At 50.7% G+C, this 27044-nt stretch overlaps 1 protein-coding gene across 16 annotated transcripts in view; it reads left to right on the forward strand.

Moving 5' to 3' along the window:
* Positions 1 to 738: 738 nt before the first annotated feature.
* The window catches only part of CAMK2B (calcium/calmodulin dependent protein kinase II beta), a 95903-nt gene continuing 69597 nt past the window's right edge, over positions 739 to 27044 (forward strand). For 3 of the 16 annotated variants that reach the window (XM_082399797.1, XM_082399809.1, XM_082399811.1), the window contains exon 1: positions 742 to 998. In XM_082399797.1, the coding sequence (XP_082255923.1) occupies positions 934 to 998 (65 nt within the window). In that variant the 5' untranslated portion in view covers positions 742 to 933. Of the gene's footprint in view, positions 999 to 27044 lie in introns of all 16 variants that reach the window. The other 13 variants (XM_082399808.1, XM_082399798.1, XM_082399806.1 and 10 more) reach the window with 7 other exon arrangements.

Genomic DNA, 27044 nt, shown 5'->3' on the forward strand with positions numbered 1-27044 from the left:
CTCTGTTCCAGACACCCCAGTGTCGAGCGCTAGGAGGCGGGAGGGAGGGAGGGAGGGGCTAGGACCGTGGGGGAGGGGGTAGCCTTCACCCTTTCATCTCCCACTCCCAGTGTCCCCAGTGTGCAGGCCTGGTCTGGGAGGCCCCTGGGCAGCTCTGCCAGGGGGCTGCACTGTGCGGTGTGTGGAGTGGTGGAGACCCGGGCAGGAGGGGTCCTGTAGCCTCTCCTCCTGGGGGTGTGAGGAATGAGTCTGTGGAGGGAGGGCTCCCCCCTCCCCCATGTGCACCTGAGGCCCCTCCTGAGGTCCAGGTCAAGGCTGGCCTTCAGGGGAGAGAGGGGGCTGGGTTCACTGTGTGCAGGCTCGTGTGTGTGTGTGTGTGTGTGTGTGTGTGTGTGTGTGTGGCGTGCAGGGAGTCGCCAGAAGGCATCGGAGAAGCAGGCTCAAGGAGCCAGCGGTTCCCTGTGTGCTTGGCCCCAGGCGCATGGCCGCGGGTGCTGGTGCCAGCGCAGCATGTGCAGGGCCAGGGCGCGGGTGCGAATGCTGGGAGCAGGAGTGGGTGCGAGAGCGTGTGCAGGGCGCGGGCGCCGCTGTAGGTGCAGGACTCAGGTGCGTGTGCGGGTGCGAGTGCAGGGCGAGATTGCGGGCGCGGGGAGCGTGCAAGGGGCGGCGGGCGGGGCGGGCGCGGCGGCGGCGCTGACAGCGTCGCCCGCGCTCCCCGCGCGTAGGTGTGCGGCGCGCTCCTGGCGGGCACGGAGCGCGCAGATCTCGCGTGCGCTCGCCGCCCGGCGCAGCCCAGCCCGGCCCCCGCTCGGCGCCGCGAGCCGAGGTGTCGCCCGCGCCCGCTCCCGTGTCGCCGCCGTGCCCGCGAGCGGGAGCCGGAGTCGCCGCCGCCCGAGCGCAGCAGAGCGCACGCCAAGCCCGTCCGTCGCCGCCATGGCCACCACGGTGACTTGCACCCGCTTCACCGACGAGTACCAGCTCTACGAGGATATTGGCAAGTAAGAGCCGCGGCGCGTGCGGGCCGGGCCGGGGACCCCGGAGGGCGCCGCGCTCCGAGGGCCGGGACCCTGGAGACACAGATCCTCTGCGCCGCCGGCTCCGGGTGCACTGCGGCCCCGCGCGACCCCGGCTCCTCCCGGCTCCGAGCCCGGAGCGCACGGCCCCGCGCGGCCCCGACCCCCGGGCCCCCGGGGCCCAGCCGCCGGACCTCGGCGCGCGCGGCCCTGCCGGGCCCTGTCCAGCGCGACCGCCCGGCCGGAGGCCCCGGCTCGAGGCGCGGGGCTCGGCGCAGCGGGGGCGGCAGCAGGTGTCCCCGGAGCGCCCGGCAGACGTGACGCATTTGGCGGCCGGAGGTCGGAGAGGAGCGGCGCGCGGGGGCGGCCGCGGGGCCTGGAGCGCGGGGGAGGGGGCGGACCTAGCCGGGAGGGTCGTCCCCGGCGCGAGCCGTGCTGTCCCCACCCCCAACAAGCGGCTGGGCGCGGGGGCGGCAGGACTTGCTCTGCGCCTGCTTCTCCGCGTGGCTCCATCCGCGCGGGGGGTGCCAGCTGCGCTCCGTGCCGCGTGGGAACAGCCTCTGCTGTGGGTGCCCAGGGGAATCGGGGTTCTGGAGGATTTTCCCCCAGATCCTTCTGGAAAGAGGAGTCTGGAGAGCTGGGGGCTGAGGTCAGGGAGCTTGGATCAGGTCACTGGGGTGAAGATGAGGGCGTGAGGTGGGAGCCTGTTGGGCTTCAGGGTCATGGAGGCAGGTGGGGGCTGGATTCTGGAGAGTTGTTTGCGGGGAGGTGATGGGAGGGACTTTGAAAGCTCGTTTCAGGTAGGGCCTCACCGGGGAACAGGTGGCTCCTGGGCTTTGCTCGCCAGCAGGAGCCGTGTAGGGCCCTAGACCTGCCTCTGCCGCCGGGCTCTACCCCGAAGCGGGTCGGCGGCTCCTCTCTGGCCTGCGGGTCTCCACTCTGTGCATCAGGGTGGCTGCACCTGGCATCTCCACGTCCGGCTCCAGAACTCCTGAAGCCCTGGCTCCAGCCCGGCGCGGCCAGAGCCCCGTTCTCGTCCATCCTCCTCCAGCCCACCCCCGTGGAAGGGGCGCTGGCGAGGTTTCCTCTTACTCATCCAGCGGCAGATCTTTTTTTTCCTTTTATTAAGAAACGTCTGTGGTGATACCTTGTGTTGGCGAGGGATGCTGATCACTGATAATTGTGGGCGCGAGCTGGGAGGAGTGCGGGGGGGGGGGGTGTGAATTCCCCAGTTCTCCCTGCACGTGGGGGACGATGCCAGTTAGGCCTGGGGGGGTGCTGAGGGAGTGGGGTGGAGTGGAGAAAGCCCATGGCAGGGTGCGGGCAAGGCTGGGCCCTGGGGACCCCAAAATTCCCTCCCCTCAGGTAGGGGCTGGTTGAGTGCCTGTCCCCAAGGCAGGGGGACCTGGAGAGCCGAGAAGGGGTCCAGCACACAAACTGTGTGCATCCCGGAGGCCCTGAGGAAGCTTCCGGGGTATGTCTGGGAGCAGGCCTGTGAGGACAGGCGACGGGCTGGTGGTCCTCAGGTGGGAGCAGGTGGTTGTCCTAGGCAGAGGGCAGCAGTGGGGGGAAGGTTACCCCGTTCTAGGGGACCTTCCTGTCGTTTCTCTGCTTGTGCCCAGGCCCTCCCACCAGGCGCCCTCTGGCCCTTTGGCAGAAATGCCTCTTCCTGTTCACCCCGTCTCCTCAACCTGAAGCTGGCTCTGCTGACCTCTCCTTCGCTTTTCTGTGACTCTCCCTGGGCCAGCGGCCCTGTAGGGTGGTCAGACCAACCTCGGGCCTCCGGTTCCAGCAGCGGCAGCGACTGGTTATTCTTGTCGCTGCCGTCCACACCCACACTGGGGGATGGAGGTCCTTGGGGCTGCCCTCGGGGAGGCCGGGAGGGGTGGCGGACCCTGCAGTGGAGGCCAGGCTCCTCTCCAGTCGGCAGGAACGTGAGCAGCCGCGGGAAGGGAGCTGGGGGCCTGGAGGGGGAGTGGGTGAGGAAGCCTAGCTGTCGGGGGGCCCAGGGGCCTGGGAGAGGAGGGGAAGACACCCCACCAGCTGGGCCAGCCCAGCACCCCTTGGCGGGGCCCCCAGGCACCAGGCCCAGTGTGGGATGCCCAGGGGCCTGTCACAGCCCTGCTGGGGCGTCCCGGGGTGGGGGAGGAGGCTGGGCCAGTGCAGGGTGAGCTGCAGCGGGGCAGGTGGTCAGGAGGGAGGGTTAGGCACTCAGGCCAGCGTCTCCGCCCGGGGCTGAGGTCTGCAGTGGCCATGTCGGTGGTTGTTGACAGTGCCTGGCCGGCCTGAGGCACAGTTGGTGTTGCTTCCCGGCCCAGGTGGATGCGTCCAAGTTTATTTAAAGCTGCAGCCCCTGGCACCAGTCAGGCAACACTAAACTCCCTGCCCGGGAAGGGCCGGGCCACAGGCCCACAGCTGCTCTCATGACGCGGTCACCGGCCTGTCCCTTCCCTGCCCTGTCCCCTTCTCCACCTGTCCCACCCTCGCCACTGCTGCCTCTGTGTGGGATCGTTCCCTGGGGACCTGGGCATCGGGTCCGAGGGCCAGGAGGAGCTCTTTTCTGGGGCTCCGCCCTTCCTTGCCCGGCCAGGGCAGGGCTCCCCGACACCAGCCTGGAGGCCTAAGTCCTGGGTCAAGAGTCACCTTGAGCCCCAGACAGTCACAGGTCAGGGCGGTGAAGCCCTCGGCCCAACACGGACGGGCTAGCAACGTGGTTTAAAATGTTTCCGTATTGGATAGATTTATTTAAATGGAAAAAAACTTCCAGGAGTAGTAAAACAAACACTTGTGTCTCTTCTACCGGGACTTGGAAACTGTTCCTCTTTTGTCATTTTGGCTTTAAGTCCTTTATTTTAAATTGTAAGAAATAAAGTGTTACAAAGAAATGTTAAGGAACCATTGTCCTCCAAACCGACTGTCATGCATTTGGAATTTATCCTGCCAGACTCTTTTTGCTTCATTTACGCACAGATAGAAGGATCGCCAACTAATACATAGGATTCTTTGGTGTGTTTTCTTTAAACTTTACATAAAAATTTGGGAACTTGCTTTTTCACCTAGCTTAGTCTTCTGGGCATCTGTGCATGGGGACACATTCTGACCTTTCACTGCTGCTGGTGTGTAGTGACCGTAGTATCTGTAGTACGTCGTGCTCCCTTCCTCATGGCAGTCTCGGTGTTTCCAGCGTTTCTCTCTTCCACTCCTGCAGCGGGTTTGCTGGCGCGCAGGTGTGAGGGTTTCTCTAGGGTTTGTCCCTCCTGCTGGGGGTGCCAGCGGGGGTCCGGGTATTCTCTGCGGCTCCCCTGGGCCCACTCCCTCTGGCCCCCTCCCCGGGCTCGGTGCCAGCCTGATTTGTCTGGCTGTTTGTTGGGTAGGAAGCAGTCTTGCATTTTGTGTTCAGGCTCCCAAAGCTTCCACTTTGGGGAGTCATCCCCTTTAAAATATGAGTGGTTCCCCCCGGGGAGAAAGCAGCTCCCACACGGCTTTGGATATAATTCAGGGGTTCACGGACCTCCCTCCCCTTGGCGGAAGGTTGTAACAACCTCTGAGGGGGCGCATCACTTCAAACATTTGATTTTATTTGATTCGAGTTGCCGGGGAATCCCCCCTCCCCTCTCCCCCCATTTTATAGGTATAGAACTGCAGCTCAGGAAGGGTGGGCAACTTGCCCTGGCAGCCGGGAAGGCCCCCACCTCCAGCCCAGGGCACCCCTGTCCCTCCCAGCTTCCCCCGAACCTCAGCTAGGCCCCGAGCTGACCTTGGCATGTCCTTGGCTCCATCCAGCGTGCCCCAGTCGGGGGAGAGCAGGTCCTGTCCCGGAGGGTGACCCCTCGCCGGGAGGATCGCCATCGGCCTTCCGTGCTCTCTCGGCGTCCTCTCAACTAGCGAGCGGCCTGCTAAGTAGTTAATAGATAAACTCAGGAAATTCAGAGCAAATCGACTGTGAGCCTCCTGAGCTCCGAAGCCTGGTTGCCAGGGAAGACAGGACTCAGGTGGGGGAGGAATCGCTGTGTTTGCTTTCTCCGCCCTCGGGCACATTGGGTGCTTCCTGCCCCAGGGCCTTTGCCAGTGCTGTTCCCTCCTCCTCTGATGGCCACACAGGTCATCCCCCTGGCTGCTCAGCGAGGTCCCCCTGCCCCCTTCCCGCCTCCTGCCCCACTCAACCTCTCCCCACTTCTGTCTTCCCCTGTCACTTTGGCACCATCTGACACCAAGGTGGGGGGCAGGTCCTGCCCACAGTGGGGTCTCCTGCACGTGTGAGGAAGGGGTGAGTGAACCCGGTGGTCTCTGTCTGCTAGGCTGGCCCCCAGCGCTGGAGTCTGGATGCCTAATGTAGGGTATTTAGAGAAGAAGTCGCACATGTTGAGGCTGCTGTGAGATGCACATGAAGGTGAGGCTAGTTTAGTTACTATTGAACGGTATTTTTATACCATAACCTACTTTGCTGAGAGCTAAGAATATATCTTGTGCTTGCGACTTGCACTCTTTCTCTGCTGGTAACAGTTAAATGGTGCTTATTACATTAAGGTGCTTGATCTGTGAAATAGGTACCGTGATCACTCCCAGTTTGCAGAAGAGGTGCCTGAAGCTCAGAGAAGCTCCACACGGGGCCAGGGTTTGAATCCAGGCAGTTGACTCTGGAATCCACCTTCTGCTTCTCTCAGAAGCTCATGACCCTACTCCATTCTGTGTTTTTAAAATGCTGTTATTCCACTGGCTGACTCATGGCCCGCTTGTGGTCTCCTCTGACCCTGGGCTCCTCAGGGCCTCACCTGTCCTTAGCAGGCTGCTCACCAAGCCTCCTTTGTGCTTTTCCAGCACAAAGGCACTACCCTATGGTTCCTTTTTGTAAAAACGTCATTTCCTTTGGTCATCCCTCTGTGACAACCAACACTGTTCCCATTTGAGGCCGGCAAGGCTTGAAATTTTATTTTATTGATTAAACAGACAACAAGGATAGTATCTTATAAAGAAAAACCAATACATAAGTATGTGCAGTAAATGTGACTTCCACCCTCAAGTTTCCTCATCCCCCAGAAGAACCTGGACTGTCTATTTTTTTTTTTTTAATTTATTTATTTATGGCTGTGTTGGGTCTTCATTTCTGTGCGAGGGCTTTCTCTAGTTGTGGCAAGCGGGGGCCACTCTTCATCGCGGTGCGCGGGCCTCTCACTGTCGCGGCCTCTCTTGTTGTGGAGCACAGGCTCCAGACGCGCAGGCTCAGCAATTGTGGCTCGTGGGCCTTGTCGCTCCGCGGCATGTGGGATCTTCCCAGACCAGGGCTGGAACCCGTGTCCCCTGCATTGGCAGGCAGATTCTCAACCACTGCGCCACCAGGGAAGCCCCCTGGACTGTCAATTTTAATGTCAGTATAAGGATATATGTGTGTGTATATAGACGCAGGTATGTATACTCACACTTATACACGTCACATGTATGGTTTTAAAAACACAGATGCAGTCGCCATATTTGTGATTCTGCAGTTCATTTGCCTCTAACACTTTTTCATGATGATCCCTCCATGTCAGAGGGACTTTTCTTACAGCTAAGGGCCTGCCAGTTCTCTTAGAAGCAGAGATGGGTGTATAGGTGGTGCCATATTTTTAAAACCAAACATGGGGCCCCATGACAAGCACGACAGAGGGAAGAGAGGATGCTGTGTTTGAAATTGGGGCTCCCAGGGTTATCAGGAACGCATGATCTTAGTGGATGAAGGAACACTTTTGTTCTTGGTGGGGCACAGGGGTCTTGTTCAAAAAGAAGCCAAGACCGTATTCCCCTCCTTTTTTTTTTTTAATTTGGGGGATCCCCCAAGAGCCTAGGGGAGAGAGATGCCATGTCGGATTTTCTTTCTTCTACTTAAAACGAAATTCTAGCAGAGCTGGTTCCCTTAGAGAGCCCATACTGAGCTGCCTGGAATTTACCAAGTGCTTTAATAAGAAAGACCAAGGGGGAAAAAAAAAAGGGAAAAAAAAGAAAAAGAAAGACCAAGGGGAGGTGACATGAACGGCGTCTGCTCCTTGGAAACATCTTGTCCCTCCCACTGCTCTCTGTGGCCACCTGGTCCACGGCAAGAGACGTGGCCTTTCTGGAGATGTCAAATATATTTTCGAAATGTTTAATTCCCTCTCTCTCCCTCCCCTCAAAATGGAATCTGATTTGGTTATTTTTAAAGCATCTTTCACAGCTGCAAGTCACTTTGTTAGTGTAGAAACGTAAAAATGCATTATGTATAACTTGGTTTTCCAAAAATTATCATACTGGCATGTTACATAGAAATGTATATTTTATTCATATAAGGATCTGAATCTATTTAAAATCTATTTAAAATGAAGACATCCTAGTGGTGCTCCTAGGTGCCTAACTTTCTGGTGGCCTTTGTCTCCTAGGTTAGAGGGTCACCAGCTCGTTCAGTGGCCGCAACTCCTGGTGGACATAGTTCTTTTAGCATTGACATAATGATCCTAAAATAACTGAAGTTATGATTCTTTGTTAAGCCAGATACAAGCATTTGTTGGATTCTGGAACAGATTGGCAATAGCCGGGCATAGATTTAAGAACATTTTTTTGGAGGACGCATAACCCACGCTGTTCTACGGGCCTAATTTGAGAACTACCACCTTTCCCCGCTTTATGAGCAGCCAGTGGGCACTGGGGGGAAGAGATGCTGTGACCGTTACCACGAAACGGGAAGCGTGTCCTGTCCTCGGATGTAACGCCCGCCATGGCGTCGGGCACATCCAAGTCGGTGCCCGTTTTCAGCGAGGAGCCGAGGGGCAGCCCCTGCCTTCCTGTCACTCAGCCCACGCTGAATTCCAGGGCTTAGAAGCATGCCCAGTGCACAGTAGGCACCCAACAGAGTGGCTTCGTGTCACCCTCTAAAAGATGGGAGCCTTGTAGGTGGCTGGGGGCAGAAGGTGCTGGTGGTCTCGGAGGTCGTCAGATGCGCGGCCTGAGTGGCCATCTGTCTTGTCACCTGACGAAGGGTGGCATGACTTAGGTGCTGGCCACGGAGCTTGATGCCAAGGGGTCTGCAGCGTTCTGCCCGTCTCTTAATAAAGTTCTTCACGTGGCTTTTGTTCTTGTACATTGAGGTGCAGCCTGATTTTCAAAGCCGTTGTTTCGATCCAGGCCGTCTGTTAAGGGCTTTCTGGGTGAAGAAGTCCGGTCTAGTTAGGAGCTGCACCTGCTGAAGAAGGCGATCAGGGCGGTGGGTCCCAGCCCCCGGCTGCACCTGGCAGGCCCCACCTCAGACCAGCTGTATCAGACACGAGGAGGACGGTGGTGATCCAGTGGGCAGCGCAGACACAGATCCTGCAGGAGCCTCTGCACCCCAGGCCAGGCCCCCATGCCTGCCTGCTCCGTCTCTGGGCTCTCTGAGAGCCTCACCTGACCACGCGTTTGGAATTTGCCTTCCTTTTTCTGAACACTCAACGAAATTACCCCCTGACCCTATCCAAGTCACCTGGAGCAGGCCTGTCCAGAAGAAACAAAACTTAAGCCACAAAGGTCAGGCACAAGTGCAATTCAAACTTTTCTAGTACTTACAAAAAACTAAACAAAGAAACGGGTGAAAAGAACTTTAATAGTATATGTATTTAAGTCAGTTTATCCAAAATATTATTTCAACATGTAATCAATACAAAAATTATTGTTCAGCTATTTTATATTTTAAAAAGTGTTATGTTTTTGAAATCTGTTGTGTGTTTTACACATACGGCACATCTCAGTGTGGACCAGCCACGTTTCAAGTTCTTAGGGCTGCGTGTAGGCAGTGGTTACTGTATTGGACAGCGCACAACTAGAGTTTCAAGGTCATTTCTATCATTATTATTACTATTTGCAACTTTTCTGGTTTCTTTTGCTCTTCGCACATTCAGCAAGTCTGCCTGCACACTGATCATTTGCCAGGCATTTTCTGGGTGCTTAGGAAACAGTTAGTGAACAAAACCGAGGGTGCCTGCCCTCATGGAGCTTATACTGGTGGCAGAGGCAGGTAATAAACATTAAACAAGTTATATGATCAGGTTCTTAGGTGATTAATACTTCTGCTCTGGGAATAATTAAGGAAACTCAGGAGTGCCAGTTAGGAAGGTTGTAGTTATAAAAAAGGTGGCAGGCCAAGGAAAAGGAGAGAAGCCTCAAATTGCTAAAATCAGGAATGAAAGAGGGGACATTACAACTAATCTTATAGAAATAAAAGACGATAAGGGAATTCTATGAACAATTGTGTGCCAAGTTAGAGATAACCTAGATGAAACAGACCAATTCTTAGAAAGACACAAACGACTGAAATTGACTCAAGAAGAAATAGAAAATCTGAATAGACTTATAACAACTAAAGAGATTAATTAATAAATTAAAAGTTTTAAAATGTCCTACAAAGAAAAGTCCCTCAGGCCCAGATAACTTCACTGGTAAAGTCTATCAAACATTTAAAGAAGAATTAATACCATTCCTTCAAAAACTTTTCCAAAAAATAGAAGAGGAGGGAATTCTTCCCAACTCATTCTGTGAAGCCAAGAACTACCCTGATACCAAAACCAGACAAGGACATCTTAAGAAAACTACAGACCAATATTCCTTATGAATATAGATGCAACATCCTCAACAAAATGCTAGCAAAACAAAACTAGCAGCATATAAAAAGGGTTCATTATGAGCGCGTAAGATTTATCCCAGGAATAAAAAGTTGTTTCAAGACACAAAATTCAATCAACGTGATATGCCATATTAACAGAATAAACAAAGAAACTATATGATCATTTCAATAGATGCAGACAAAGCATTTGACAAAATCTAATACTCTTTGCTGCTAGAAACACTCAACAGACTAGGATTAGAAAGGAACTTCCTCAACTTGATAAAGTGCCTCTATGAAAACCCCACAGCTAACATATTTAATGGTGAAAAACTGAATGCTTTCTCCCTAAGACCAGGAACAATCAAGTATGTCAGCTCTCTCCACTTCTATTCAATATTGTACAGGAGGTTCTAGCCAGGACACTTAGGCAAAAAAAAAGAAATAAAAGGCACCCAGATAAGAGAGGAATAGGTAAAACTACCTCTATTTACAGATATCATGATCTTGTATAGAGAATATCCCAAGGAATCCCTGAAAAAGCTACTAGAACTAAAAAATGAATTTAGCAAAATTGCAAGATACAGATCAAGATACAGAAATCCATTATATTTCATTATACTAGCAATGTTCAATCCCAAAATAAAGTTAGGAAAAGCAATTTCGTACAATAGTCTAAAAGAATAAAATACATAGTAAGAAATTAAAAGGTAATACAAGAGCTGAATGTTGAAAACTACAAACTACTGTTGAAAAAAATTAAAGAAGATCTAGATAAATGGAAAGACATTTTATGTTCATGGATCTGAAGACTTAATATTGTTAAAATGGCAGTACACTCCAAGTTGATCTACAAGTTCAGTGTAATACCTATCAAAATTTCAGCTGCCTTTATTTATTTATTTAGGCTGCACTGGGTCTTAGTTGTGGCATGCGGGATCTTTTAGTTGCAGCATGTGGACTTCTTAGTTGCCACATGCGGGCATCTAGTTCCTTGACCAGGGATCGAACCCGGGCCCCCTGCATTGGGAGTGTGGAGTCTTACGACCTGGACTACTAGGGAAGTCCCTCAGCTGCCTTTAAAAAAAATAAGTAAAAATAAAATTCATATGGAACTGCAAGGGACCCAGAAGAGCCAGATGATCTTGAAAAAGAACAAAGTTGGAGGACTCACACTTCCCAATTTCAAAACTAACTATACAGCTACAGCAGTCAAGACAGAGTGGGTATTGTCTGGTATAAAGGTGGACATAGTGTGGCAAGAGGAGAAACACATAGATCAGTGGAATAGGATTGAGAGTCTAGAATAAACCCATACATCAATAGTCTGTGTTGATTTTTTGAAAAGGATGGCAAGACAATTCAATGGGGAAAGAATAAGGGTCCGTCTGTTCAACCAATGGACAATTGCATATCCGCATGCAAAAGAATGAAGTTGGAACCCTACCTAACACCAGATACAGAAGTAGATGTACTAGTGGACAGTAAGCACACAAGATGCTCAACATCATTATCTCAAAATGGCTCATAGACCTAATTATAGGAGCTAAAACCATAAAATTCTTAGAAGAAAACTTAGGAAGCTGTCTTTGTGACCTTGGGTTTGGCAACGGTTTCTTAGGTACAACACCATAAAGCACAAGCAACAAAAGAAAAGTAAATAAATTGGACTTAATTAACATTAAAAAACTTTTGTGTTTTAATGGACACCATCAGGAAGGTGAAAAGACAACCCACGGAATGGGAGAAAATATTTGCAAAGCATATATCTGATAAGGCACTTATATTTAGAATATTTTAAGAACTCACTGCCTAACAGTAAAAAGACAAATGGCCCAATTCAAAAATGGGCAAAGGACCTGAATAGACATTTCTCCAATAAAGATATACTAATGGACGATAAGTACACGAAAAGATGCTCAACATCTTTGGAAAATGCAAATCAAAATCGCAATGACATCCCACCTCACTTCCACTAGAATGGGTAGAATCAAAAAGACAGAAAATGCCAAGGATCGGTGAGGATGTGGAGTTGGAACCCTCATGTACTGCTGGTGGGAATGTAAAATGGTGCAGCTGTTACGGAAAACAAGTTGACAGTTCCTCAAAATGTTCCCTTCCTAGGTATGTACCCAAGAGATATGAAAACAAATATCCAAAGAAGACATACAGATGGCCAATAGGCACATGAAAAGATGCTCAACATCGCTAATTATTAGAGAAATGCAAACCAAAACTACAATGAGGTATCACCTCACACCGGTCAGAATGGCCATCATCAAAAAGTCTATAAACAATAAATGCTGGAGGGGGTGTGGAGAAAAGGGAACCCTCCTACACTGTTGGTGGGAATGTAAATGGATACAGCCACTGTAGAGAACAGTATGGAGGTTCCTTAAAAAACTAAAAATAGAGCTACCAGATGATCCAGCAATCCCACTCCAGGGCATATACCCGGAAAAGATGAAAACTCTAATTTGAAAAGATACATGCACCCCAGTGTTCATAGCAGCATTTACAATAGCCAAGACATGGAAACAACCTAAATGTCCATCAACAGATGAATGGATAAAGAAGATGTGGCACATATATATACAATGGAATACTACTCAGCCATAAGAAAGAATGAAATAATGCCATTTGCAGCAACATGGATGGACCTAGAGATTGTCATACTGAGTGAAGTCAGTCAGACAGAGAAAGACAAATATCATATGATATTATGTATGTGGAATATGTGGAATCTTAAAAAATGATACAAATGAACTTATTTATAAAACAAAGAAAATTAACAGACACAGAAAACAAACTTATGGTTACCTAAGGAGAAAGGAGTGGGGGAGGGATAAGTTAGGAGTTTGGGATTGACAGATACACACTACTATATATAAGATAGGTAAACAACAAGGACCTACTGTATAGCACAGGGAACTATATTCAATATCTTGTGAAAAAAAAAAAAAACCCATATATCCACACAGAAACTTGTTCATAACAGCATTATCCACAATAGCCAAAAGGTAGAAACAACCGAAATGTCCATCAACTGATGAACGGATAAAGAAAATGTGTTATATCCACACACTGGAGTATTATTCGTGCATAAAAAGAAATGGAGTACATTATGGCTTGTGGTGCCTGAGGGCAGGGTCCAAAGTGCCGAGGCCAAGCCGCAGTGAGCCATCCCCCATGTTCCTTAGCCCCAGCCTTCGCTCCGTCTCACACTGGGGCACCTGTCACTGTGCCCAGAAGCCGCTGAGAGCCGCCTGGGAGCCGGAGGCTGGAGACTGGCGTGGGACAGACAGCAGGGGGTGAGAGGCCGGGAGGGGACACCCGCACACCTCTCCTCTTACTCCCCCAAGTCCTGGTGTTTCATTTACCATGGTCTGGACTGGCTTTGGGTCCAGAGTGGTCTCAGAGTGGACACAAGGCCATGGCGGGACACAAGAGGCCACATCCCCACCCTGCCCCCGGCCCGGATCGTGCGCCTGGACACAGTTCCGGAAGGCACCATCCTCGCGCCCCTCTCCTGGCCCTGACTGGGGGAGGGGTTTGTGCCAGGATGGGTGCTGGAGGGTGAGGCCCCTCTGGGAGCAGGAGTGGTGGGTCCCAGCGGGTGTGGTGACGGGCGTGCGTGGCAGAAGGGGACAGGCTATCAGCGCGATTGGCAGTGACGGGAAGGGCTGGAGTGTGGGTGGAGACCAAACCCCGAACCTCGGGCTCCGTGATTCTGGGACGTCTGGTCTCCTCCTTCCCGGGCCCGCACACCTCCGTCACCGCCTCGGCTGGGTGCTCGCCCTTCTTTCTCCCTTCCTCCCCGCACCTCTCCTTACCTCCTCTTCTTCTTAGGCCCCTTCCCCAGGCTCCTGTGTCTCCCACTCTTTCTGTCCCCTGGGGCACCCTCTGGGCTGGGCTGTGACCCCCGCTGGCCTCGTCCCCAGCTCCCTGGCCGAGGCAGATCCAGGAACCCGTGAGCCCCTAGGAGCAGGGCCTGGCCAGGAACCCAGCAGACAAGTGCCACACGGGGTGAGGGCCCTCCAGCCCCTTGTGAAGACTGGTGTCGGGGAGGACACCACCTCAATGCAAGCTTAATGCCTCAAGCTCGGGGTCCCACTTCTAGGGACCAGTAGGTGCCTTGGCTTCCGAGCTCTGCCCCTGGCGTTGCCCCACATGCCAGGGCTCCACTTGCTTCTGTCCTCAGTGACCCCCTCGGGACTGTCCCATCCAAGACTCCTGGGCCGGAGCCTGGGCGCTGAAGCCAGGGCTCCGGTGTCCCCGTCATTCCAGCGTGGGCTGGGCCCTGGCGTCTCCTCATCTGTGCTCTTTCCTTCCTCGAGGGTCTGTGGCCCCTCAAGTCTGGGGGGCGGGGTGCCTCAGAGCAGCAGTGAGACTTCTGGGGCGCAGAGCGTGGTCCCTGAAAGGCGGTGCTTTTCACGATTCAGGCCTGAGAGTGGGCGCGTTCGTATCCCTCCATTTTTATTTTCTGATCCGTGAACAAATGCTCGTCTTGACCGCTTGCCTGCGGGGCAGGCTGCCGAGGATGGCCTGTCCTGGGGGAGTTTAACCTCTCTTTTCCACTTCAAGCTTAGACTTTTCTTTCCTTCCTCCTTCAGCTGTGCCCAGGCTCTTCCTGGTGTGGTGACCGACGGGCCTTCCCCCCATTTGGCTGGCGGGACCCCGTGGAGCAGAGGCTGGGGGGCTGGCTTGGTCCCTCTGTTCCCCTTCTCCTCTCCTTTCTCCCCTCACTTAAAGGATGCTTAGGGGTCTCTCCTGATGCTGTCTTGGGGACGCCTTCTCCTACCTCCCCATCCTCAGGCTCCTCCGCGCTGAAATGCAGGTGATTCCTCCCTCTGGATCGAGCTATCGTCTGAGCTCCGCTCCCCTCTGCTTTCCCACGACCTGTGTCCCTCCGCCCCAAGGGACGGTTGGCGCTGGCACTGGGTGGGGGGCCAGGGCTCGGCTTTGCTGGGGACTTCTGTGCTCTCACCTCTCAGGGTGCGTGGGGTCTTCAGCCTCGGTCCCCACTGGGGCGCAGTCTGCGTGGACCCCCCTGCACCCGCTGCACCCAAATCAGCCTGGGGCTCCTGGACGAGCGGACACTGAGGCCTGGGCTCTGTGCGGCAGAGGCAGCAAGGTGGGTCCTTCCCAGCAGGAGGGGACAGTCGAGAGTGTGCCGAGACGGGGAGGCTGGGTCGGTGCTGCACCCCCGGGCAGGGTCTAAGGAGGGTCACCTCTTAGCGCCTCAGTCTCCTCATCTGTGAAAGGGGTGTGTCATCATGAGGTTAGTCACGCACGCAGTGCAGGGAGCCGGCCACGTGGCCACCCTTCCCAGGGCAGGGCAGGGAGGGCAGAGCCCGTGCACGGCTGCCCTGCGTCCCACCCCAGGGCCTGGGGCTGGGAGGTGGGGGGAGGAGGGGCCAGGGTGACCATTAAGGAGGACACAGCTCAGAACCGAAGAGGGGGCCCTCCAGGACGCCCAGTGCAGTGTGGTTGGCACTGTGGTCCGGCCACTTTTCTGTGCCCAAACCAAGGAGGGCGGGGTGGGATGAGGAGGGCACCCATGGGTGAGGCAGTCGTCTCCTGTGGGTGGTCTCTGCCACGGCCTGACCCGCAGAGCGGCGACCCTGCCTGTGCCTGGGCCTTGACTGGGCCCATCACAGCTGCTCGTCCCTTTCAGCTCATGGCTTTCTGTCTGGGATTGTTATGCTTTTTTTTCTCTAAATTTTTCTTGTTTGTCAGCAGAGGTTAAGGTTTGATTTGTCATGTGGTTCCAAAGGCGCTCTTTTTAAAAACCTGATTTTAATTTTAATTTTTTAATTAATTAATTTATTTTGGCTGTGTTGGGTCTTCGTTTCTGTGCGAGGGCTTTCTCCAGCTGCGGCGAGCGGGGGCCACTCTTCATCGCGGTGCGCAGGCCTCTTACTATTGCGGCCTCTCTTGTTGCGGAGCAAAGGCTCCAGACGGGCAGGCTCAGTAGTTGTGGCTCACGGGCCCAGTTGCTCCGCGGCATGTGGGATCTTCCCAGAGCAGGGCTCGAACCCGTGTCCCCTGCATTGGCAGGCGGATTCTCAACCACTGCACCACCAGGGAAGCCCAAAAACCTGATTTTAAAGTCAGCATGACAAGTTACCAATTTCTTCCATTTTTTTCTTAATGATTTCTTAGAGATACGGCTGCATATCCTACCAGGAGATTTTTTTTTTTTTGTGGTAAAATATATATAACATAAAACTTACCATCTTAACCATTTTAAAGTGTGCAGTTCAGTGGCATTAAGTACATTCACGTTGTTGTGTTATTATCACCACCATCCATCTCCAGAATGTTTTCATCCTGCAAAACTGAAACTCTGTCCCCATTAAACACTGACTCCCCATCCCCTCCCCCCAGCCCCTGGCACCTACCATCCTACCTTCTGTCTCTGAAGTTGGCTACTCTGAGTACCTCATGTAAGTGGAAGCATACAGCGGTTGTCCCTTTGTGTCCGGCTTATTTCACTGAGCATAATGTCCTGAAGTTTTATCCATATTGTAGCATGTGTCAGAATTTCCTTCTTTTTTAAGACTGAATAATATTTCATTGTGTGGGTGGACCACATTTTGCTTATCCCATTCACCTGTCAATGGACTTTGGCTCTTGTGGTTATTTTCTTTATTTTTAAATTTTATTTATTGTTTTGTTAAAGACTTTTTTGATGTCGACGATTTTTAAAGTCTTTATTGAATTTGTTACCATATTGCTTCTGTTTTACGTTTTGGTTTTTTGGCTGCGAGGCATGTGGGATCTTAGCTCCCCGACCAGGGATCGAACCCGCACCCCCTGCATTGGAAGGCGAAGTCTTAACCACTGGACCGCCAGGGCAGTCCCTCTTGTGGCTGTTTTAAAGAACAGAATACATGGTCTCCCGCTGGCCATGGCTTCTCAACACTGGGCTGTGTGGCCTTGGGCCACCATGTAACCTCTCTGGTTTCAGTTTCCCCCTCTATAAACCAGGAGGGTTGGTCAAATGACTTTGTGGGGTCCCTCATGTCTCCACGAATTGGCTCTGTGGAAACCCCACTTCCTTCCTCTGAGACTTGCCACAAAGCTCACCTGTCAGATGCTTGGGGGTCCATAGGCCCATCACACAGGTATCTGCATTCCCGGAGAATAAAACTTAAGGGGGATGGAGTCGAATTGACCTGAAACGCAAAACAAAAACAAACCCCTAGAGCTTTAATGGATACACACCTTGCAGGAAAAAAGAATCAAATGGCCACGAAGCCCATTGTCCTAAGCTCCAGATGCCCTCGGGTCTGGGCCACTGTGGGTGGCGCGTCGCGGTCTCTGTTTGGAGCACCTGTCCCGGCAGGCGGTGCTGCTGTCACGCCGCCCACATGTCCTGCCTCCTGCCAGGGCCGCCGAACCTTCCGGTCGGTGTCCCTCCTCCCCCGTCTGTCCTCCGTGAGCTGCGCGACCTCAGCAGTGATTTCAGGCCCCCGGGGGGTTGACTCAGTGCTGTCCCTGTCGGTGACTGCCTGGCACCGTGACGAGGGGGATGGATGCGGCTTTGGAGAGCTGCCTCTGAAGGTGGCTCTGCGGGCCCCTCGCTCACAGACTCGGGCTGGGAGGACCGTCCCCGGCCGCTGCGGCTGGGTGTGCATCAGCTGTCCTGTGACCCGAATCAGCCCTCAGGTCCATCCACGGTCGCACTGGGAGGGCAGCCACTGGGCTGCTTTCCGGGGCTCACTGGCCCTTCCAGCTGTGCTGGGTGCATCCCAGATGTGGAGACTGGAGCCGGGCTCTGTCCCCATCCAGGGTGGCCCCTGAGTGTGAAGGTGGCAGATGGGGGTACAGCTGGGGCGGGCCCTGGGCTCAGGTTCTGGGGGGCCATGTTAAGAGCACGGTGACCTGGAAGTGATGTCAGTGTCCCCAGATCAGGACAGTCACCCTGAGCCCGAGGTGGGCGAGTGGGCTGACCTGGACCCCAGCATCCGGCCCCAGCTCAGCAAGTGCGAGCTGCTCCTTGTCGGAACCTCCTGTACCAGCTCCTTCGGTGCCTCTGCTGGGCCCTCCTGGGCCCTCCTGGCCTGGCCGTCAGTGGCGGGCAGCTGACCATGGACAGATTCCCGGGGGTGGGGGGGATGTGTCCTTGGCCTCTGGCCTTGGGGGGTTCTCTCTGACACTCCCAACTGCAGTTTTCCTTTTGGAACAGAAATCTCAGGGTTCACATGCACGACTTCTCAACATCCCACAGCACCCCTGTGGAGAGGCATCAGGTCTCTGCATCTCTGGGGTGAGGTGGGCGGGCAGGCAGCTCCCAGAGTCCCCCAGCTGAGCACCTCCATCACCACACTGTTCTGTCATCTTTATAATCGAGGTGAATTCGCTTCCTTCCCATAACATGTTCATGCTTGTGAAAATATCAAAGTGTTTGCAGTCATTTGCTGGTGAAATGGCTTGGTGCTCTCTGTCCAAGTGTCAGTAGAAGGGAGGCCCATGATGTGACACCCCGGCTTTGTCCAGAGCGCCCCAGATGGCTGGAGCAAGGATGGTTGTGGGTATCCAGGACAGTCCAGGGCCCTCTCTCTGAGCTGGCTCTTCACGATGGAAAACAGAGGAAAAGTCAGTAACGGTTCCGGCAACCTCTGTGGTCCCTGGTCTCTGATAATTCAGGGTGAGTTGATTTTTGCCTGGTGGGCACTCGAGGGGGACGTGCAGGCACCCCAGGCGGGGCACGGGGCCAGGGTTGAGGAGAGGAGGGCAAGAGATCCAGGATGAGGGCCCCGAGTGGGGTGCCACCTGCACACAGGGTAGTGGGAACCCCGGGCCCCTCCAGGCCTGGTGAGACCTTCCTGTCCATCCCAACGTCATCCCCGGCCCCCAGATCATTGCCAGCTTCCCTTGACAAGCTGGAATCCCGTGCTGTCAGGATTCTGGGGGCAAACAGGAGCAGACACAAGTGCTGCCCTTGAAGGCTCCAAGTTTATCTTAGGGGCCAAACAAAAACATGCCTTGCTCCCTCTCTCCTGAGCATGTAACACACAGGGCCACAGGGGCTGCAGGTGGCGAAGGGGTGGGGGTTGCCTTCATATATAAAGAGCTCCTACAGGTCAATAAGAAAAGAGCCAAAATTCCAACTGAAATACGGATGAAGGGTGTAAGCAGGCAGTTCACAGAAAATGAAATGGAAGTTCTTTCAACCCATGAAAACATGAAGAATAGAAATTAAACCAGAGCCAGTGCTCGCTTGTTCCTGAGTTCACCTCGGGCTTCAGATATGAGACGGTTCTTCCAGGTGGCCCATGGGCTGATGAGGCTACCTCGATCAGTCTCCGGGCTCAGCTTTCCTGAAGCTGATGAACAGAGGCCCTGGGTGTGGGTGGGCTGGGGAAGGGCTGAGGCCCCACAGCGTAGGCAGGAGAGGAATTCCAGAGATGTGGGTGCCTCATCCCCCAGCCCGGGCTGAGCTGTCCAGCTGCGGGAGGCCCTGCTCACCCCCCTCCTCCTGCTCCTTCTCCGGTTGTCCTCCCGCCATAGCCCCGCCCCAGGGGCCAAGCGGGGCCATAGCGCTCCTGTTAGCTGCCCCCCAGCCTCTGCAGAGGCCACCGCAGGCCGTACCGCCGGGTCTGACCCACAGGCCGTGCCCTGGCCTGGTGGGAGGAAGGGGCACCAGGCACCGAGGGGTCCAGGGTGGTGCTGGGGCTTTCCTGCCCTCCTGTCCCACCTCTGTCCTTATTTTGGCCTTTGCTTAATGCAAACCCAGTACTCGGGTCATCTCCATGGCTTCTGGGGGGGGGGCAGGGCCCAGTGTCGTTGCTACTGAAGAGTGTACTGGAGAGAAGGGTGGAGAAGGAGAGAGACAGACACCCACACGGCACGGGGGGGGGAGGGGTGGGCGAGAGTGAGGAGCACACAGACGTGAGCCTGGTCCTACAGGAAGCCCAGGAATGGCGTGTGCCCACGGAGGCTGCACGCGACAGACTGGATTTGAGGGGAGTCCTTAGCGGAGACCAGCTCTTGCCCAGGGGCCCCTCTCTCTCTTGTCCCCTGGGACAGCCTGGACCACCCGCCCCCAGCAAGCCTGTGGCCTGGCCAGGATCTCATCCACCCCACCCCTCCTCCACACTGCACCCCATCCACAGAGCGGGAGGGAGTGGTGGCGTTCGCCGTCGTGGTCCCCTTTCTAGAGGCGCCTGATAAACGTTAACAACTGGACTGGTGGGCTGGGGGGACCCTGACCCATAGTGCTTGCCCATCCCTGTGGTGTAAATACCCCCGTCATGTCGAACGTCAAACTACCAGCATGACATCAACCACAACGTTTGGTTTTCTGTAGCCAGTAAGAGCCAGCCTGTGAGCCAGACCCGGAAGGAGCCCTGGCAGCTGAGCCCCTGCTCAGACCGCAAGCCCCCAGCCCCTCCTTTCCATGCTGGGGTGGCTCTGCTAGACTTCTGCTTGGCTCAGCTTCCCAGACTCAGCTGCTCCTGCTCCGCCCCCACTGGAATATTCCATCTATTCCCGCCCAACCCCCTATTCTTTCTGAGCCAACAGAGGGCACCTGATAGGCGAACGTGCAGGAAGGGTGCAGAGGGGTGTCTGCGTTTAGGTCTTGGCTCTGCCACCCACAGTGCCGTGAGCTCAGCAAGGCATTTGGTGCCCTCACCCTTCCTATCTACCACAGGGGTCCTGAGAGCCCAGGGGCAGACACTTTGGAAGCTGTAGAGGGTGGTCCCCGGTGCTATCAGATATGGAGAGTCTGTGACACCCCCAGCATCCTCCTCACCCTGTGCACATCCTTGGTCGCGCTGGGGTGTCAAGGTTTCAGTGTGACTCAGATATACCGGAATTTTCCTTATGCTTTTCTTTCTTTCTTTCTTTCTTTCTTTCTTTCTTTCTTTCTTTCTTTCTTTCTTTCTTTCTTTCTTTCTTTCTTTCTTTTTTTTGGCTGCGTTGGGTCTTAGTTGCGGCATGCGGGATCTTTTGTTGTTGCGGGCTTCTCTCTAGTTGTGGCTTGCGGGCTCTAGAGTGCGTGGGCTCAGTAGTTGTGGCGCGCAGGCTTAGTTGCCCCGCAGCATGTGGGATCTTAGTGCCCCTGACCACCCGCGTCCCCTGCATTGGAAGGCGGATTCTTAACCACTGGACCACCAGAGAAGTCCCTCCTTATGCTTTTCTGCATGTGGTTAAAAAATCCCCCAACTCCCACCCCTGTCTTAAAAAGATGCTTTGTTTTCTCTTTATACTTAAAAAAAAACCTAATGGACTTTATTTTTTAGAGCAGTTTTATGTTTACAGAAATATTGGATGGAAAGTAGAGAGTTTCCATATTTACCTCACAGCCAGGCCCCAGTTCCCTTTCCTGTAACCATCTCACTTGCATTCAGACGTGATACACTTGTTACAATTGATGACCAACATTCCTACATTAATATTAACTGAAGCCCATAGTTTCCATAGGGTTCACTCTGTGTTGCACAGTTCTACATGATTGACAAAGGTATAATGTCATGCATCCATCATTACAGTATTTCAGATCCTCTGTGCGCCTCTATTCATCCCCTCCCATCCTCCAGAGCCCCAGACAACCACTTTTTACTGTTTCTATAATTTTGCCTTTTCCCGAATGTCATGTAGTTGTGAATCATACAGTGTGTAGCCTTTTCAGATTGGCTTCTTTCACTTAGTACCATGCATTTAAGTTCCCTTCATGTCTTTTTGTGACTTGATAGCTCATTTCTTTTTAGTGCTGAATAATATTCCCTTGTCTGGAGTTTCCACAGCTTATTTATCCATTCAGTCTACTGAAGGATGTCTTGGTTGCTTTTAAGTTCTGGCGATTATGAATACACCTACTCTAACCATTTGTGTGCAAGCTTTTGTATGGACATAAGTTTTCAACTCCGTTGGGTAAATACCAGGGAGCATGATGGCTGGATCGTATGGTAAGAGTATGTTTAGTATTGTTAGAAACTGCCAAACTGTCTCCCAAAGCAGCTGCACCATGTTGCATTCCCACCAGCAGTGAGTGAGAGTTCCCGTTGCTCCACATCCTCACCAGCACGTGGTGGTGTCTGTGTTCTGGATTTTGTCCATTCCAATAGGTTTGCGGTGGTATCTCGTTGTTTTTTTTTTGTTTTTTTTGTTTTTTAAAGAATTATTTATTTATTTATTTATGGCGTGTTGGGTCTTCGTTTCTGTGCGAGGGCTTTCTCTAGTTGTGGCAAGCGGGGGCCACTCTTCATCGCGGTGCGCGGGCCTCTCATTCTCGCGGCCTCTCTTGTTGCGGAGCACAGGCTTCAGACGCGCAGGCTCAGTAATTGTGGCTCACGGGCCCAGTTGCTCTGCAGCATGTGGGATCTTCCCAGACCAGGACTCGAACCCGTGTCCCCTGCATTGGCAGGCAGATTCTCAACCACTGCGCCACCAGGAAAGCCCTCTCGTTGTTTTAATTTGGATTTGATGACATATGATAAGGAGCATCTTGTCATATGATTATTTGCCATCTGTATACCTTCCGTGGTGAGGTGTCTGTTAAGGTCTTTGGCCTATTTTTAATCAGGTTGTTTGGTTGTGCTTTTTATTATTGTTGCATTTTAAGAGTTCTTTGTATGTTTTGGATACAAGTCCTTAATCAGATATGTGTTTTGCAAATATTTTCTCCCATCTGTGGCCTGTCTTCTCATTTGCTTACCCCATCTTTCACAGAGCAGAAGTTTTTTATTCGAATGAAGCCCAGCTTATCAATTCTTTCTTTCATGGATCATGCTTTTGGTGTTGTATCTGAAAAAGTCATTGCCAAACCCAAGGTCACCTAAATTTTCTCCTGTGATACCTTCTAGGACTTTTATAGTTTTGCATCTTACATTTGGGCCTATGATCCATTCTGAGTTAATTTTTGTGGAAGGTGTAAGGTCTGTGTCTAGATTCATTTTTTGGCATCTGCATGTCCAGTAGTTCCAGTACTGTCTTAGACTGTTCAGGCTGCTATAGCCAAAATACCATAAACGGGGTGGCTTATAAACAACAAATATTTATTTCTCACAGTTCTAGGAACTTCAAGTCCAAGATCATGGCTCTGGCAGATTCAGGGTCTGGTGAGACCTGCTTCCTAGATGGTCATCTTTCCCCTGTGTCCTCACATGGCAGAAGGGATGGAAAGATTTATCTGGGGTCTTTTTTATAAAGCATTAGTCTTGTTAATGAGGGCTCTGCTCTCATGACCTAATCACCTCCCAAAGCCCTCACCTGTTAATACTGTCCAATTGGGGTTAGGATTTCAACATATGAATTTGGTGGTGGGGGGCCGGGGGTGGGCATGGACACAAACGTTCAGTCCATAGCAAGCACCATTTTTTGAAAAGACAATCTTTTCTTCCTTGAATTGCCTTTATTCCTTTGTCAAAAATTGGTTGACTATTTGTGTGGGCCTATTTCTGGGCTGTCTATTCTGTTCCATTGATCTGTTGTCTATTCTTTTACCAAACCACACCGTCTTGATTACCGTAGCTTTATAGTCTTGAAGTCGGGTAGTGTCAATCCTCTAACTTTCTTCTTCTCAACAATATTGTGTTGGCCATTATGGGTCTTTTGCCTCTCTGTCTGCTACACTTGATCTTAGCCAAAAGGCCGAGAAGCAATTTTTGCCTCTCCGTATAAACTTTAGAATCAGTTTGTCGATAGCCGTAAAATATCTTGCTGGGATTCTGATTAGGATTACATTGAATGTATAGATCAACTTGGAAAGAACAGATATTGTGACAATATCGAGTCTTCCTATTCATGCATGGGATATCTCTCCATTTATTTAGTTCTTTGATTTCATTCATCAGTATAGACCTTGTACATATTTTGTTGATTTATACCTAAGTGTTTCATTTTTTGGTGCTAATGTAAATAGTATTGTGTTTTTACTTTCAAATTCCACTCGCTCATTGCTGATATATAGAAAAGAAATTGACTTTTGTATATTAATCTTGTGTCCTTCAACCTTGCTATAATCATTTATTAGTTCCAGGAGTTTTTTGGTCAATTCTTTGGGGATTTTCTGCATAGATGATCATATCATCTGGGAAGAAAGACAGTTTTATATTTTCCTTTCCAGTCTGTATACCTTTTATTTCCTTTTCTTGTCTTACTGCATTAGCTGAGACTTCCAGTATGATGTTGAAAAAGAGTGGTGAGAAGGGACATTCTTGCCTTGTTTCTGAACTTAGAGGAAAAGCACCTACTTTCTCACCAAAAATATGATGTTAGTTGTAGGTTTTTTGTAAATGCTTGCTGCGGACTGAATTGTATGCCCCCCCAAATTCATAGGTTGAAGCCCTACCCCCCCCCCATGTGACTGTATTTAGAGATTGGTTATTTAGGAGGTAATTAAGGTTAAAAGAGGTCATAACGGTGGGGCCCTGATCTGATAGGATTAGTGTCCTTATAGGAAGAGACACCAGACACTTTGCTTTTTCTCCATACGTACGCACTGAAGAAAGGCCAGGTTAGCACACAGCAAGATGGTGGCCACCTACAAGTCAAGAGATGAGAGCTCACATAAGAAACCAAACCCTGCCGGACCTTGATCTTGGACTTCCAATCTCCAGAACTATGAGAAAATAAATAAATTTCTCTTGTTTAAGCCACCCGGTCTATAATATTTTGTTATCAGCCTGAGTTGACTAATACAATGCTCTTTATCAAGTTGAGAAAGTTCCCCTCTATTCCTAGTTTGCTGAGAGTTCTTATTATGAATGGGTGTTGGATTTTGTCAAATGCTTTTTCTGCATCTATTAATATGATCATGTGATTTTCTTTTTAAGTCAGTTGATGTGATACATTACATTAATTGGTTTTCAAATGTTGAACCAGCCAGGCTTGCACAACTGGGATAAATCCTACTTGGTCATGGCGTATAATTCTATTTATACATTGGTGGATTCAATTTGCTAATATTTTGTTGAGGGTTTTTGCATCTATGTTCGTGAGAAATATTGATCTGTAGTTTTCTTGTAATGTTATTGATTCAACTTCTTTAATAGGTATAGGTCTATTCAAATTGTCTATTTTATTTTTGTTTTACTTTTTAAAATTGAGGTACAGTTAATTTCCAATATTATATTAGTTCTAGGTGTATAATATAGTGATTCAGAATTTTTACAGATTATACTCCATTTAAAGTTCTTATAAAATATTGGCTGTATTCCCTGTATTCCCTGTGCTGTACAGTATATCCTTGTAACTTATCCATTTTATAAACAGTAGTTTGTTATCCCCTACCCTTATCTTGCCCCTCCCCCTTCCTTCTCCCCACTGGTAACCACTAGCTTGTTCTCTATATCTGTGAATCTGTGTTTTGTTATATTCATTTGTTTGTTTTATTTTTTAGATTCCACACATAAACGATATAATACAGTATTTGTTGTTCTGGTCTATTTCTTCTTGTGAGAGTTTTGGCAAATTGTGTCTTTCAAGGAATTGGTCCATTTCATCTAGGTTTCATCAAGTTTGTGGACATAGAGTTGTTCATAGTATTTCTTTATTATCCTTTTAATTTCCAAGGGATCAGTAGTGATGGCCCCTCTTTCATTTCTGATGTTTGTGTCCTCTCTCTTGTTATCTTGGCCTGGCTAAAGGCTTGTCAACTTTATGGATCTTTTCAAAGAGCAGCTTTTGGTTTCATTGATTTTTCTCTGTTGATTTCCTGTTTTCAATGTCATTTATTTCTGCTCTAACTTTTATTATGTCTTTTCTTCTGGTTACTTTGACTTAATTTGCTCTTCTTATTTCTAGTCGCCTAAGGTGGAAACTTAGATTATTGATTTTAAAATCTTCTTTCCTAATATATGCATTCAATGGTATAATTTTTTTCTAAGCACTTTTTTTTTACTGCATTCCACAATTTTGATAAGTTTTATTTTCATTTTCATTTTGTTAAAATGTTTAAAATTTTCTTTTGAGATTTCTTCTTTTTTATTTTACTGTGTAATTTATTCCATAGTTTTTATTTTTAAATGTTTGTAAATTGTAAAATATTACACGTAGAAGATTTTCCATTTAAAAAATAATGTGAAACACCCCTGCACCTAAAAACCCAGGACAAGAAGGTAAACTTGACCCACTGACCTTTTCCCTGATTCATATCCCTCTATCATTAGCCTCCTTACCCAAGAGGTGATGCTGTTGAGATTTCTTCTTTGACTCTTGTGTTATTTGGAAGTATGTTGTTTAATCCCCATGTATTTTGGGGTTTTCCAGCTATCTGTTCGTTTTCCATTTCCAATTTAATTCCATTGTGATCTGAGAGCATACTTTGTATTATTTCTTTTCTTATAAATTTGTTAAGGGTGTTTTATGGCCCAGAATGTGCTCTATCTTAGTGAAAGTTCACGTGAGCTTGAGAAGAATGTGTGTTCTGCTGTTGTTGGATGAAGTCATCTCTAGATGCTAATTACATCCAGTTGATAGATGGTGCTTTTCAGTTCCACTGTGTCCTTCCCAAATTTCTGCCTGCTGGGTCTGTGCATTTCTGATAGAGGGGTGCTGGAGTTTCCAAGTGTACTAGTGGATTCACCTACTTTTCCTTACAGGTCTTTCAGTTTTGCCTCATGTAGTTTGTCATTCTGCTGCTGGGGGTATACATGCTAAGGATTGTTATGTCTTAGAGAAATGACCCCCTTATCATGATGTGAAATCCCTCTTTGGCCCTGGTAACCTTCCTTGCTCAAGTCTGCTCTGTCTGAGATCAATATGGTATATCTTTCTGCATCCTTTGACTTTTTTTTCATTGTGGTAAAATATACATAACATAAAATTGACCATTTTAACCATTGTTAAATGTAGAGTTTAGTGCCATCAGGTATATTCACAGTGTTGTGTAACCGTCACCACTACCCATTTTCAGAACTTTTTCACCACCCCAAACAATAACTCTGTACGCACTCAGTAATCCCAGTGAGTCCCACTTCCTTCACATCCCACTGTGTCCCCTGGGCTGGTGCCCACCCTCTTGTTCCTGTTGGCTTTGCTGCCTTGAGCCCCCCAGGAGGCTTCTCAAGGATGTCTGTACCCGGTGGAACGGGGACTCAGGCGACCCCGCTATGGCGGGGAGGGGTGGTGGATCTGGGCGGTACTGAGGGTGACCGTGTGGGGTGTGAGGCCCGAGAGGTTTAAGAGCAACATGGTGTCGTGGACAAGCGTCAGAGTCGGGCTATTCTCATCTGTGTAGGACGCACAAACTTGACGTGACTGTATGAAGTAACAGTGATGACGTGAACGCATGAGAAATGTGAAAGGATTACCCTTTGTGGTCATTTATATCTAAATCTCATTAGGATGTAGGGTGCCTTTTGTCGTAAGCCTTACGTGGTCAGGACACGGCTCCCCACTCTGCTCACGGAGCGTTCCACCTGCTCCCAGCATTGTCAGAAATGGAAGAAAACGTGCTCTCTGAGTTGACCTTCTTGGCTCTTCCAGATGAAGCC

Source organism: Balaenoptera borealis, assembly GCF_965194805.1.
Source record: "Balaenoptera borealis genome assembly, chromosome: 7".
NCBI classification, from domain to species: domain Eukaryota; kingdom Metazoa; phylum Chordata; class Mammalia; order Artiodactyla; family Balaenopteridae; genus Balaenoptera; species Balaenoptera borealis.